Here is a 14,097-nt window from a genome sequence, read left to right on the forward strand (position 1 = left end):
TAGCTTAACAATTAAACACAGGTTTTAGAATGAACACAGATTACAAAGTACATCTTAAGCTACAATAGTCTCATTAACACTAATTCTCTTTTAAGCACACAAGATGATTTGGGGCAAATACACTCTCTGAACCCCAAATGAATGTTTGTGGATATCTCCTCAGAATCTCCCCAGATGATCGTCACACAAATTTCAAAATTCCACTCCTGAAAACTCTTAAAAATCTTCTCTCATAATTATGCTTTCCCTTCACGGTTTGCATTCCAAAATCCAGGCCAGGTATTACAAATGATATTTTTGAACAAAGCTTCCCCTCCACTTATCCAGTCCAGGATTTTACACCACTCCCTTTTAGGTTTCCTTTGCCTTAACTGCTTTTACATAAACTCTCGAGATCCAGCCATAATTTCAACTCCCGCTCCACAATCTGTAGTAAAATCGGACAAACCTGAAAAATCACTTCAGATATTTTTCTGGTGTCTCAGCCTTCTTCTCAGCTCTGTGTCTTTACTGAACATCATTCCGTTCTCATGCCTTTAACTTCAGACTTCTTGGAAACATCTCTTCATTTCTCGTTTCTTTAACTAGCTGCTCTCGGAAATCTGCACTTTTTTCCCTAACCATTACTCCATGGTATGGATTTTCTTCTAGCAAAGCTGAGATGTTCCCTCTCTAACTTTCTAAACCATGAGCTTCCAGCATAGTTGTGAGAGCTGCCTTCTCTCTCGCTACCTATCTCCAACTGCTATTAAATTAGCTGAACTAAAACTTAAGAGGTTCTTCTACCTTACAATGTAAATTGGCAGGCAGTAACTAGTGGGGTGCCACAGGGGTCGGTGCTGGGACCCTTGCTATTCACAATATATTAATGATGCAGATGATACCAAGTTGGGCAGGAGGGTGAACTGTGATGAGGATGCAGAGATCCTACAGCATGATCTGCACAGGTTGGGTAAGTGGGCAAATCAATGGCAAATGCAGTAAAATTTGGATAAGTGTGAGGTTGTTCACTTTGGAAGCAAAAATAGGAAGGCAGATTACTACCTGAATGGTTGTAAATTGGGAGAGGGGAGTGTGCAGCAGGACCTGGGTGTCCTGAAGGTAAACATGCAGGTGCAGCAGGCGGTAAAGAAGGCTAATGGTATGTTGGCCTTCATTGCGAGAAGTTTAGAGTACAGGAGAAGGGATGTATTGTTGCAATTATACAGGGCCTTGGTGAGGCCACACCGAGAATATTGAGTGCAGGTTTGGTCTCCTTTTCTGAGGAAGGATGTTCTTGCTCTCGAGGAAGTGCAGCAAAGATTTATCAAACTGATAATCCTGGGCTCATAGTATAGTTTTAATACTTATCTGATCAGACCTTTTCTGATATACCTTACTGAGTGAGGTACCCACAGGAGACCTCAGCCATGTAGTCAATTAAACTGGCAGTCAAGTCTTACATATAATCAAAGGACCTTAACCTGCATAAATTACCAAGACACCTGCCGCCACCATAATTTTATCCCCAGCTATGGTACTATCAGAATGCACACACTGATGTTAGCTAACCACCCTTTCCAGAGTTATAGCGAAATACTGACAGGGTTTCAAAATTAACAACAGTCTACAATAAATAGACTTGATCCAAGTCTGATCTTGGGTTCCAATGGACTGCTTCATTTTGGGGTAAAGTTATACATTTCAGCATCCTCCAGTGATTTGTTCAAATTTCTATTATTTATTTGTGAACCAGGATTGTAAAGATCAACAGACAACCCGTAGAGGGCATCATGGCTGAGCCTGATTCAATCTTCATGTGAGTAGAAGAGAACAGGTTGGTGGCTAGATTCCTTGGTTCGTTTTCTTTCCATGCAAAGTGTACTTTTATCACTTGAGTCCAGGCCTGGCTTTCGTCTTCCAATAATGCGAGAATGGGTTTGGAAAACCTTTTTCTGAGGTAATTGTCATTGCCATTGTGAGCCCTGTAGGGAATGTGAATTTCCTCTCCCTCTCTATTTTCCTGGTGCGGATATTGGAAGCCCAATTTGTTGCAGAGTTCTCATTACTAGGGAAGCCTGCAGAGGACTCAAAATCGTGAGCAAATGATAAAAGTTATGACAACTTCAAATGTCAACATGTAGATGCTGTATTGCTTTATAAATGAACTTTAATCAGTGATTTATCAAAGGGTTCTGTCCTGAAAAGGTACGTTGACCATTAAATTGACTGACTAGCATTGTTTAGGTGTTGAAATGCCTTACAGTACTTTTTCATTAGACTAAGTACTCTTATGCATTTAAAACTGAAGAAAACACTTTTTCAGTTCCCTTGTGTAATAATCAGAGGTCATTTAAATGCCTAGAGTCCTTTTAAATAGACAAAAAACCCTTCAGGAGCTTTCATTTAGAGGAATAAAAAACAGCCAACTGCTCCTTGGCTGCTCCGACTGACAAGCGATCTAGTGTAGCTCACCAAATAAAGCAATGCTTATTTCATCTTCAGAATACTTCACTGTCTAGATTTCCTTTTTAAAAAATAAATGTAGAGTACCCAATTAATTTTTTTCCAATTAAGGGGCAATTTAGCGTGGCCAATCCACACCAATTCTGCACATCTTTGGGTTGTGGGGACGAAACCCATGTAGACACGGGGAGAATGTACAAACTCAACACAGGCAGTGACTCAGAGGTGGGATCGAACCTGGGACCTCGGCGCCGTGAGGCAGCAGTGCTAATCACTGTCACCGTGCTACCCTACTATTTAGATTGCCTAGGGTTTATTTGACAGATTAAAAAAAAAAATAATCATTTATTCATAACTTCACTGACTGGGCCAGCATTTATTGCCTATTCCTAATTGCCCTTCAACTGAGCGGTTTACTTGGCCATTTAATAGTCAACCTCATTGCTGTGAATCTGGAGTCACATGTAGGCCAGACCAGGTGAACATGGCAGATTTCCTTCTCTGAAATGACATTGATGAACCAGACAGATTTTTATGGGGCTGTTTAGCACAGGGCTAAATCGCTGGCTTTGAAAGCAGACCAAGCAGCACGGTGCGATTCCTGAAACAGCCTCCCCGAACAGGTGCCGGAATGTGGCGACTAGGGGCTTTTCACAGTAACTTCATTTGAAGCCTACTTGTGACAATGTGATTTTCATTTCATTTCACTTCAATGGTTTCAGACTCATCAATGAACCTCTGGTTCCAGATTTTTATTGAATTAAGACTTCACCATCTGCCATGGTGGGATTTGAACATGGGCCACCAGAGCATTGCTTTGGGCATCTGGTTTACTAGTTCAGTGACAATACTACTTCGCCTCTGTAGGAGAGTGACCGGCAGTATTCTGAGCTTTGTGTGGGCACATGGGACTCCGAGAGTGAGGAGGGTGTTCCTGGAGCGAGGAAGGGATAGAGGCGGGCTGGCGCTGCCCAACCTTCTGGGGTACTATTGGGCAGCCAATGTGTCAATGGTGCGTAAATGGGTGATGGAGGGGGGAGGGGCGGCGTGGAAAAGAATGGAGATGGCGTCATGTAGAGGTACGAGCCTGGGTGCCATGGTAACGGCACCGTTGCCGCTCTCCCCCAAGAGGGTTACCACGAGCCCAGTGGTGGCGGCGACCCTAAGAATCTGGGGACAGTGGAGACGGCATCGGGGGGAAACAGGGGGCTCGATGGAGGCTCCACTGGGTGGCAACCATCGGTTCATCCCGGGGAACACGGATGGGGGATTCAGGGGATGGCAAAGGGCGGGCATCAGCAAATTGAGGGACCTGTTTATTGGCGGGAGGTTTGCGGGCCTGGGGGAACTGGAAGATAAATTTGGCCTTCCCCAGGGGAACATGTTCAGATACCTGCAGGTAAAGGCGTTTGCTAGGCGACAGGTAGAGGGATTCCCTTTGCTGCCCTCGCAGGGGACGATGGACAGAGTGCTTTCGGGGGTGTGAGTAGGAGAGGGGAAGGTGTCTGACATCTATAAGGTAATGCAGGAGGTGGAGGAGTCGTCAGTGGAGGAGCTGAAGGCTAAATGGGAGGAGGAACTCGGGGAGCAGATAGAGGACGGGACTTGGGCGGAGGCCTTGGAGAGAGTCAACTCTTCCTCCTCATGTGCGAGGCTTAGTCTCATCCAATTTAAGGTGCTGCACCGGGCCCACATGTCCGGGACTAGGATGAGTAGGTTCTTCGGGGGTGAGGACAGGTGCACCAGATGTTCGGGGAGTCCTGCGAACCACGCCCATATGTTCTGGGCATGCCCAGCACTGGAAGAATTCTGGAAGGGGGTGGCGGGGACGGTGTCGAGGGTGGTTGGATCCAGGGTCAAGCCAGGGTGGGGACTCGCGATTTTTGGGGTTGGGGTGGAGCCGGGAGTGCAGGAGGCGAAAGAGGCCGGGGTCCTGGCCTTTGCGTCCCTAGTAGCCCGTCGAAGGATTCTGCTACAGTGGAAGGATGCGAGGCCCCCAAGCGTGGAGACCTGGATCAGTGACATGGCGGGATTTATAAAATTGGAAAAGGTCAAATTTGCCCTGAGAGGATCAACACAAGGGTTCTATAAACGGTGGCAGCCTTTTCTGGACTTCCTGGCTCAGAGATAGGTAACTGGGTCAATAGCAGCAGCAACCCGGGGGGGGGGGGGGGGGGGGGTGGGGTGGGGTGGATTATTGTAGTGTTTATTCTGTAACTTTATAGTGTGTTAATTTGCGTTGTTGTTAAAATGCTGGGTTGTTCATGGGGATGGGGCGAATGTATATGATTGTTAATATTATTGTTATTTTCGGTATTTTACTAAGGTGCGTTATTGTTGTATAAAATCAAAATTTCTCAATAAAAATTATTTAAAAAAAAAAAAATACTACTTCGCCACCGTGTGCCCTGAACCCATTATGAATTGTTGGGCGAGTTCCAAAAGCTGCCTCAGGTAGGGGCCATTTCTCATTTTGATGACAGTTTTAATGGTTTACTGAAGGATTATCTGTATTGGATGTGGTAAGCGAATATGTATTTATTTGCTTTTGCATCAAACTGACCACTTCAGCGGATTTAGATTTTTAAAAATGGTTTTAAATTAGTTTCTTTGCAGCATGAAGTGTGCTTTAACCTTGCTACACCAGTTTTCTGAATGTAAAACTATGGCATGAAGGTTTAATTTAGGTGGTTAACCTCCTGTACCAGAACCAGAAGCATGCACAATGCCATAGTATTTCAGGTACTTGAGAGGCTTTCCTGCTGTCAGCATAAAACAATGCTGGTAAGAGGTCAAATGCCAGTTTCAAACATATTTCACAAATCAGTCAAAAAGAATAGGCAGCGCTTATCTAGTGAACATTTCTTTCAGTTCTGCAGTGGTCTTAAAAGGAACTGCTGGAAACCGGCAAAAACTAGGCACGTTTTGACTTTCAAACTTCATAAAATCTACTTGAACGTGGAGACAAAAGGAGGAATTCGCCATCTAATCGCCTTCATCTAAGGCCCACCAGAGGACCTGAAAACATCTGGCAGGTGGATTTGTAATTGGTTGTTCAGCATTTGGTCAGGCATCATGAAAATACAAATTTGCTCTGTCCAGCCGAATTAATCCTAATGCTGATTTACGGAGTAACATGGATACTGAAAGCAATGCTAGAATCTGATGTTTGCCAGTCACTGCCCTGTTACCTCAGGTAGAACATTGATGCAGGTTAACAAAAATTTAGTAACATTCACATACAATTAAAACTTACCACGAGCTGAAGCTCCGGCTATCAATGGAATATAGATGCCATCATATTCCAACTGGTACTTCAAAAAGGCCCGTAATTGATCATAACAAGTGAAATATATAACTGTTGCAGGCACCGCCATTATTCTGTAAGATAATTATATATTGTGAAAAAGAATTAACCAGGCTGATTTTAAGTGTGCCGATGTAATATTGCTATTAATTTTTCTTTATATTGTGGTGAAAATGTACAAGTATGGTACCTTAAAATAGCTATAAAGGTACAACATTTTAAAGTTAAAGACCACTAGAGTTTTTGTACTGAGACAGCACTGTCAGGTTCTATTATGAAGTAACCAACTGCTAATAGGAGTCAACAGGTGAAAAAAGTAGCAGAGCACATCAAAGATTGGAAAGATTCTCTACCAAAGCACTAAAGGATTAGAAAATTAGATTTGCGAGCTCTACCCACAAGATACTGAGGAGTAAGTGAGTCTGTATTACACCTGATACCTACTGTTCTGGATAAATGGAGCCTGCAACATGGTTGTAATGTTTTGCAGAGTTCAGTCGGAAAGTGGTTTCACCCTGAAGAATTATCTAACTGCATGATGCAGGTTCACTGATGGAACTTGCTGGTTAGAATTTTGCTTTACACAAACAAAAAATAAACAAAATAAATAACTTTGACAATAAGACACTGGGGAAAAAAGTATCGTAATTATTTTGAAATTAGTTTTGTTTAGTTATCCAGTAAGTGATGAAAGGGTCAAAACTCCTCTGTATCGATCTGTGTTACATGCACAAGCTGCTTAGCTGAAGTTGTTAGCTACAGGAAGTATGCCAAAGAACATGTCTCCCTGGTGATGGGGGTCCGAAATAAATAAGCCTGCAGATAGTCTTTATCAAGATAACAAGGGAACAATGGAGGGCCTTTTCAGCGATATCAAGCTGTCTGGCAGGAGACACAAATATCCAGAACCGTTATTGAATAGGCTATTTTTACATTGGGAAATGGATGATAAGTCAAAAGAGTCAGACAAGTAGGTTGAGTGATAGCCACATTCTTGATAATGGGGAGCCGGTGATAAATAATTGCAAAACAACATATGCCTTTGTATTGATTTGATAGTTTAATTAAGCATGTAGACCTTTGATGTGATTGGTTAATTATTCTCATATACTATGCAGGATGTAAACCTTTAAAAAATTTTTTAGAGTACCCAATTCTTTTATTCCAAAGGGCCAATTTAGCATGGCCAATTCACCTACCATGCACATATTTTTGGGTTGTGATGGTGAGACACATGCAGACATGGGGAGAATGTTCAAAATCTACACAGTGACCCGGGATGGAACCCAGATCCTCAGTGTCCTGAGGCAGCAGTGCTAACCACTGCACCACCGTACTGCGCCACCGTTTGCATGATGCAAACCTAATTGATAGTCATGAGTGGACAGATAACTAGGAACAAGTGATTAGTATATGCCCATTTCCTGGATCTTAATGTGAAGTATAGTTGTCTGTACAGGGCAAGATGCAGAGCTGTTTGTTCTGTGAGCTGCATATGCCACCAGCTTCGTTAGAACTGCAATAAACTCCATTCATAACTTGTTCATAACTCCAAGAGCCGTTGTCTGGTCTTTCATGAGCATAAGCGAAAAGTATACTATAGTTGAATAACTGCACAGTTTCCCAATTACACTGGGTATCTATCTATTTAAGCTAAAATTAAAGGTGTCCTCTAGACTAAAGCCTTCTGGATGGGTGTAAATTTTGGCCATAAAATAATTCTTTGTATTTAAATGATCAAGTCAGATACTTAGAATTTGCTAAACTAGTTACAAACGATATAGTCTTTATTATTATTGTCACAAGTAGGCTTACATTAACACTGCAATGTAGTGCAATACAGTTATTGTGAAAATCCCCTAGTCGCCACACTCCGGAGCCTGTTTGGGTACACAGAGGAAGAATTCAGAATGTCCAAATTACCTAACAAATCTTTTGAGATTTGTGGGAAGAAACCGGAGGAAACCCACGCAGACACGGAAAGAGCATGCAGACTCCGCACAGACAGTGACCGAAGCCAGGAACTGACTCTGTGACCCTGGTGCTGTGAGGCAACAGTGCTAACCACTGTGCTATCGTGCTACCCATAAAGGAGGTTACAGATATTAGGAGCTCATCTTGTTGGCAAAGCACACCCAAAGCATCTTGGATGGATTGCCGTTGCATGTGTTCCTCATTATCCACATGGAAGCAATTATAACATTGCTAATTAGTGTTTGGCAGGTTTGTAGATAAGCGAGAAGTTTAAAACTCCAGAATGAACAATTAAAAATGGTGTGTTGAATGATAAGTGAATGGTCAAAAAATGATTCAGCCTTATGCTGGAACTGTAGAATTAAGATTGGTCTCCTGATGAAGGCTGTTCTTTCCTCTTACTTAGAGAGCTTGCAGATTTCTCCTAGAGCTAGAATAGCTATACATTTTCTGCTGCACAGCAGAATGCACGATTTGACCCTGTTTTGCCACTATATTGTGAGATAAGATCCAAGAAATTGAGCAATGGACCAAAATAATTAAATATACATTATTAACGTTAAACTAATCGAACTTTCAGAACCTCCCTCTTTTTTTTGGACGGGGGGGGTGGGGGGGGGTCTACAGCTCTCATTCATCCTTTCAAGCAACCCTCAAAATCTTCCTCTTTGACCAGGCTTTTAGTCATCTGACCTAATAGGCTGACTTTTCACCGAGGCAGGGATATTCGAGAGGCCTTTTGAAATGGCAGTTGGGAGGGTGCCTATGCCCCCCTCCCCCCAACCACCCTCTACCCCCATGCCGATGAATGCCTCCCAATCGACACCAATCACCTTCAGCCTTCACCCATACATAAATTTATGGCATTTAAGCCTATTCACTCACCATAAACTGTAGTGAACCAACAGACCTTAAGTGACAGTGGGATGGGTAACTAAAAAAGGGGCATTCATAGAGGAAGACAACAGTGGCAGCAACCTCAGTACATTGAGAGAACGCAAAGAAAAATGGGAAGGAGAAACGAGCAATGGCCGATGCCGAGGCAGCTACACAAAAGAATGTAAAAAAGCACTAGGGGGCATCACACCCTCCATCCTAGTTAGATGATCTGTAAAAAAGAGAGAATAGAAGAGAGGAGAGAAAAGATCCCACCCATCCCGGTCTGGTTATATTTCCTAGATCTTATGTACTTTGCTTTACAAGGTATATACCTGTATTTATAACTTGTACAAAACCCAATAAAAACAATATTTTTAAATGGGCTTTTAAAAATTTCACAACTTTCTACTTTCTTATAAAAACTCATTTTTATTACACCCCAATCCAAGTGTCAATCATCCGTCCGCTGGGGGCAGCACAGTGGTGCAGTGGTTAGCACTGCTGCCTCACAACACAGAGGTCTCAGGTTCGATCCCGGCTCTGGGACACTGTCTGTGTGGAGTTTGCACACTCTCCTCGTGTTTGCCTGGGTTTCACCCCCAAAACCCAAAGATGTGCAGGGTAGGTGGATTGGCCACCTTAAATTGCCCCTTAATTGGAAATACATTGTGAAGTATTAGTAGCTGAAACTGAATGCATTGGAAACATAGATTAGAGACTAAGAAATGTCAATCATGTTTTTCCCGGGAGCTCAGGTATTTCAACAAACTAATGAATTTCTGGGCTCTCTGCCAAGCCTCATTATGTATTGTGAGGGTGGGGGACATATTGTTTGAAGTGCCTGAGGGAGGTGTGTGGAGGACATACCTAGACATGGAGGTCCCGAGGGGCCACTGAGGTTGTTTGAGACAGCATAGCCTGACATGGGGGCATGAAGAGCATGTGGGGGAAGAGAGGATGTGAAGGTTGGATGGGGGGGGGGGGGGGGGGGGGGGGTCTGGTTTTGTTATAACTATGACAAGGTGGACTGTTTAAAAGGTCTACTCCGATTCTCTGGGACTTTTGTTTTGTTAAATATTAGGCCCTTTGGAACTCACCCCCAACCCAATCCCCATGTCACATCCCTGCCAACCCATGCCGCCACCCACTCATTGCCTCTTATAGCTCCCATGCCAATCTATTGCCAATTCATGCCATTTACCCTTACACCTTCCATGCTAATTCACCTGTATCCACCATTGGTAGGCATCAAGAGCTTGTTGAGTATAAATAAAATAACGGTTTAAATATCTATTACAGTGGTTATTATAATAAAATAATTCTCTCTCGAAAACCCATGCGAACTTTAGAAACTGGTGGCAGTCGTTAGCACTGCTGCCTCACAGTACCAAGGACCCAGGTTCAATTCCGGCCTTGGGTGACTGTGTGGAGTTTGCATATTGTCCCCATGTCTTCATGGGTCCCACCCCTATAGCCGGGGATGTAAATTGCCCTTAAATGGAATCATTTAAAAAAATTATGAACTTGCATGTCCCCATTGGGAAAATTGTACATTGTGGAAAGTAGCCCAGCGTTAATACCAATATAATGATAAACCCTATGGTAATATCAAACAGCTATATTGTAACAACTAGAACAGGTTACTTTCAATTCTCAGTGACACAACAGACTATTTCCTAAAACAAAACAGGGTTTGGGGGAGGGTGGGGGGTAAGTTTCACAGATTTTATCCAGCCCTCATGAACCTTTAAGTCTTCTCCATAAACGTGAGACTTGCGCACCACAGACCATTGCTACAATGAAAATGGACTCTGTTGTTCAAATGGCCTGCCAAGTTTGGGTTTCCCCTCAGTGAGCCACGTCCCTTCCTTTCCTTTAGTCGGAAATAATTGGGGGGGGGGGGGGGGGGGGGTTTGGTGGGCGCATCCAGATCCGGGAGCTACCCATCATTTTTGAAGGTCTGTGGAGTCTCTATGATTGCAATTATCCTGTGTGTCAATATTTTTAATATGTTCAACATAATCTTTAAATTGCAAATCTTACTGAATGTCAGATTCAAATTCTCTTACTTACGAGGAGAGTAGTTTTTCCTTATATAGAGTTATCACCTTTTGATGTAACGAAAAGACATGCTGATGGCCATGTAGTGCAAGTAAGAAAAAGATGTTCCAATGGCAGCATGTAGGAGAAGGTCGTATATATAGTAGCTCCCGCCTGGATCCTTGTTTTTTTGTGTTTCTTTGCTCAGTTCCCGGGGGAAGTTGGTGGACAAACCTTACCCATCTAGGTGTATAAGGCACTGGTTGACAAAAGTTACATAAAAGGCTGTCGAAAAGAAGGGTGCTCCTTTGTGGTAGTCCTTTGATGGAGCTAGAGAGTGCGAAGCTCATTGGGAAGGAAGATGGCGGAGATGACCTTGGGGGCGTGGCCACTTCCATCACAGTGGAAACACAGACTGGGATAGTGGCACACAAATTTGAAAACCAATTTGAGAAACACCTTGAAGACACCTTGGAGACCCTCAAAAAGTCTATCTAGGAGTTGCTTGGCCTGATCAGGAAGCAGTTGGGAAAAACTTCAGAGACCGCAAACGAACATGGAGAGGTGAAGGGTGTGGAGGGAATCTTGTTGCCGTATAGCAACCAAATTGCCTCAGTGGAAACTGAGATGTTGACGGTGGAGATGAGAAACATGGGCCTGAGGGCGAAGGTCGGGCACCCGGAGAACAGGTCAAAGAGACAAAGCCTCAGGATTACAGGGCTGCTGGAGGGGGTGGAAGGCCCGAGGCCAACTGAGCATTTTTTCCAGATGTTTGCGAAACTGGTTTGGGGGAGACGACAACGGACAGACTCAGAAGACAATTCATCAATTATAGCCCAAATGGACGTACTTGTGAGGAAATAAGCTATCAGTTGTCTTAGTTCTAATGGGAAACAATGTTAACAGTAGCTTAGAATGCACAATTTTACTTTCTTTCAAAAGGCTTGAGATGTCTAATGCAGCTATAAAAAGAATGGAATATCTGATGTGTGCAATGTAGGCACCAAGAGTGACAATAATCACAACTTAAGACTTTTCGAAAATATGTTAATGTGCAATTTAAGAGGCAAGAGGATTCACTTTGTTTAAAAGAGCAGGCAGAGATGAAGGAGATTCAAAATAGCAACATGGATGAAATGCAAACACTGAAGATGGTGGGAGAAATATTAATTACAATCAGCAGTCTTATCAGAATCCAGAGAGAGAATTAACTATCTGCCTATATGGTAGAGGTAAACATGGCTGAACAGAAAGTAGTCTTTATTAAAGTAATCAAAATTAGAATTAGAAGAGAAGCACCACCTGAAAATAACATTGTCTTGAGGACAACTGACAATTGTACAAACACAGTAGGTTAGAAGAGGTTGGATAGGTAGACGTCAAGACAGACACTTTTGGTCAGCAATTAGATACATCTGTTGAAGAAATACATCAGTTGGATGAAAAACATCCATTCTCAACAAAGTTATTTTTGCCAGCTCTAATGATAAATGTACAAAGGTTAGGTGGAAGACAAAGTTAATTCAAATATCTTAAAGCAGTAGGTTTGTACATCGGAACGGTCCCAAGACCTAGCAAGCTTTTTTAAAAAATGTAAACGCAACAAAACTGCTAACTAAGGTCATATAAAACTGCTTGCTAAAATATTTGCTTTCATAGAATCATAGAATAGTACAGCACAGAAGGACACATTCAGTCCATGGAGTCTGCTCTGGCAGTTTTGAAAGTTAATCTAGTTAGTGATGTTCTTTCCTCTCGGTCCAGTTTTTGGAATTTTTTCCCCTTCACGTATTTATCCAATCCCCTTTTGAAAGTGACCAAGTACATTTGTTTTCACCACACGGTCAGGCAGTATATTCCAAATCCAAACCACTCATTGCAAAATAAAAATGTATTTTCCCCCTCAAATTGGCAATCACCATAAATCTGTTAGTATTCGGCCATCGACCCTTCAGCCACTGGAAACAATTTCTCCATGTAAACCCTATACAAACCCTTCATAATTTTAAATAATTTGGCTCGAAGGGCCAAATGACCTCCTCCTGCTCCTATCCTTTATGTATCTATGCAACTAATCAAGTAAATCTATTTGCTGAACCTCCAAAGACTTGATATCCTTCCTACAGCATGGTGCCTGGAATTGGCACAAAATTAGAGCTGAGCGCAAACTATTGTTTTATGGAAATTTAGCAAAGCTTCCTGACTTTTCTATACCAGTGGCACAATTTAGTTTGGCACCAGGGGATCTGTCCACTGGTTGGAAAACCGATGGGAGCCCCATGTTGCCTGGTGCTATTTCAATGCAGCATCAGGCCTCCAACTGAATTAAGCCTGAAGCAGGGTGAAAAACCTGCATCCGAGAACTGCCAGCCAAACAGAAGTCAGTAGCTCTGCAATACTGGCAGAACCACTGGAGGTGACAGCCACAGTCAGTATTGCACTGGGGCCAATGCAGAGAATTGGCAAGGACTCTCTGCAGTCAGCCAAGTTGGGCGAGATGGGTTTTCAAGGTGGTGGTGCCGTACTGGTCATGGGCGAGATTGACATAAATAAAGTTAAGCAGTGGTTTCCTGTGGAACCCTCATCCCCCATTTCCCGGTGTTGGGTCCTTCAATCAAGCACAGAATACCTGAGAATTAAAGGGCACCCCCTCAAGCCCTCCTGGATGGCAAAACTGTGCGGCTGAATACCAGCAACAGGGGTTCCTCAAGAACAAGAGGCCACATAAGAATCTCAACTGGCCTCCAAGCAGGAAAGCTGCTTGCAAGCTTTCCAATCCCAGACTTCTTCAGAAAAAAGGTGGCAGGAACTCCACCCCATTGTCCCCCCACCCAATCATGCCCTCCCCATACCCCTCCCCCCACCTCTGAACTCACCGATGGGGTCGCCATTAAAGTCTGCCCGTATGTCAATTTAGAATGTCCATTAACTGCTTTGTTCATCTGTAATGTCACCAGGGTTCTGTTTTTGAATAAAATTATTCCACTTAGCTTGCATTCTACCCTCATGTAGCCTATCAAAATGACTGCTCTCCTACTCCTTTTTTTTTGTAATTTAGAGTACCCAATTATTTTTTTCCAATTAAGGGGCATTTTAGCGTGGCCAATCCACCTACCTTGCACATCTTTGGGTTGTGGGGGGGTGAGACCCACGCAGACAGGTGGAGAATGTGCAGACTCCACACAGACAGGGCCAGGATCGAAACCAGGTCCTCTGCACTGTGAGGCAGCAGTGCTAACCACTGCACTACCGTGCCACCCTGCTCTCATACTTCTATGTTGATTTTCATCTGTATTTACAACAGCCCAATATCCTTTTGAAATCTATTACTAACTTCCCAAAATAATCCCAAACCAAAATCCCTTGAACCTAATTCATTGAGTTTCAGTATGCAGATGATGCTGGCGAGGGTGCTCATTCAAAAACGGAGCAAGAGGTTATTGTAAACACGA

The 14,097-nt window shown here is 43.2% G+C and overlaps 1 protein-coding gene across 2 annotated transcripts in view; it reads right to left on the reverse strand.

The window, feature by feature from the left end:
• slc25a40 (solute carrier family 25 member 40) overlaps positions 1–14,097 on the reverse strand; it is a 51,202-nt gene that overhangs the window by 14,699 nt on the left and 22,406 nt on the right. For both annotated transcript variants that reach the window (XM_038797994.1, XM_038797993.1), the window contains exon 6: positions 5,702–5,826. In XM_038797994.1, coding sequence (XP_038653922.1) covers positions 5,702–5,826 — 125 coding nt within the window. The remainder of the gene's footprint in view (positions 1–5,701; positions 5,827–14,097) is intronic.

This window comes from Scyliorhinus canicula, chromosome 5 (genome assembly GCF_902713615.1).
Source record: "Scyliorhinus canicula chromosome 5, sScyCan1.1, whole genome shotgun sequence".
Taxonomy (NCBI): Eukaryota; Metazoa; Chordata; class Chondrichthyes; order Carcharhiniformes; family Scyliorhinidae; genus Scyliorhinus; species Scyliorhinus canicula.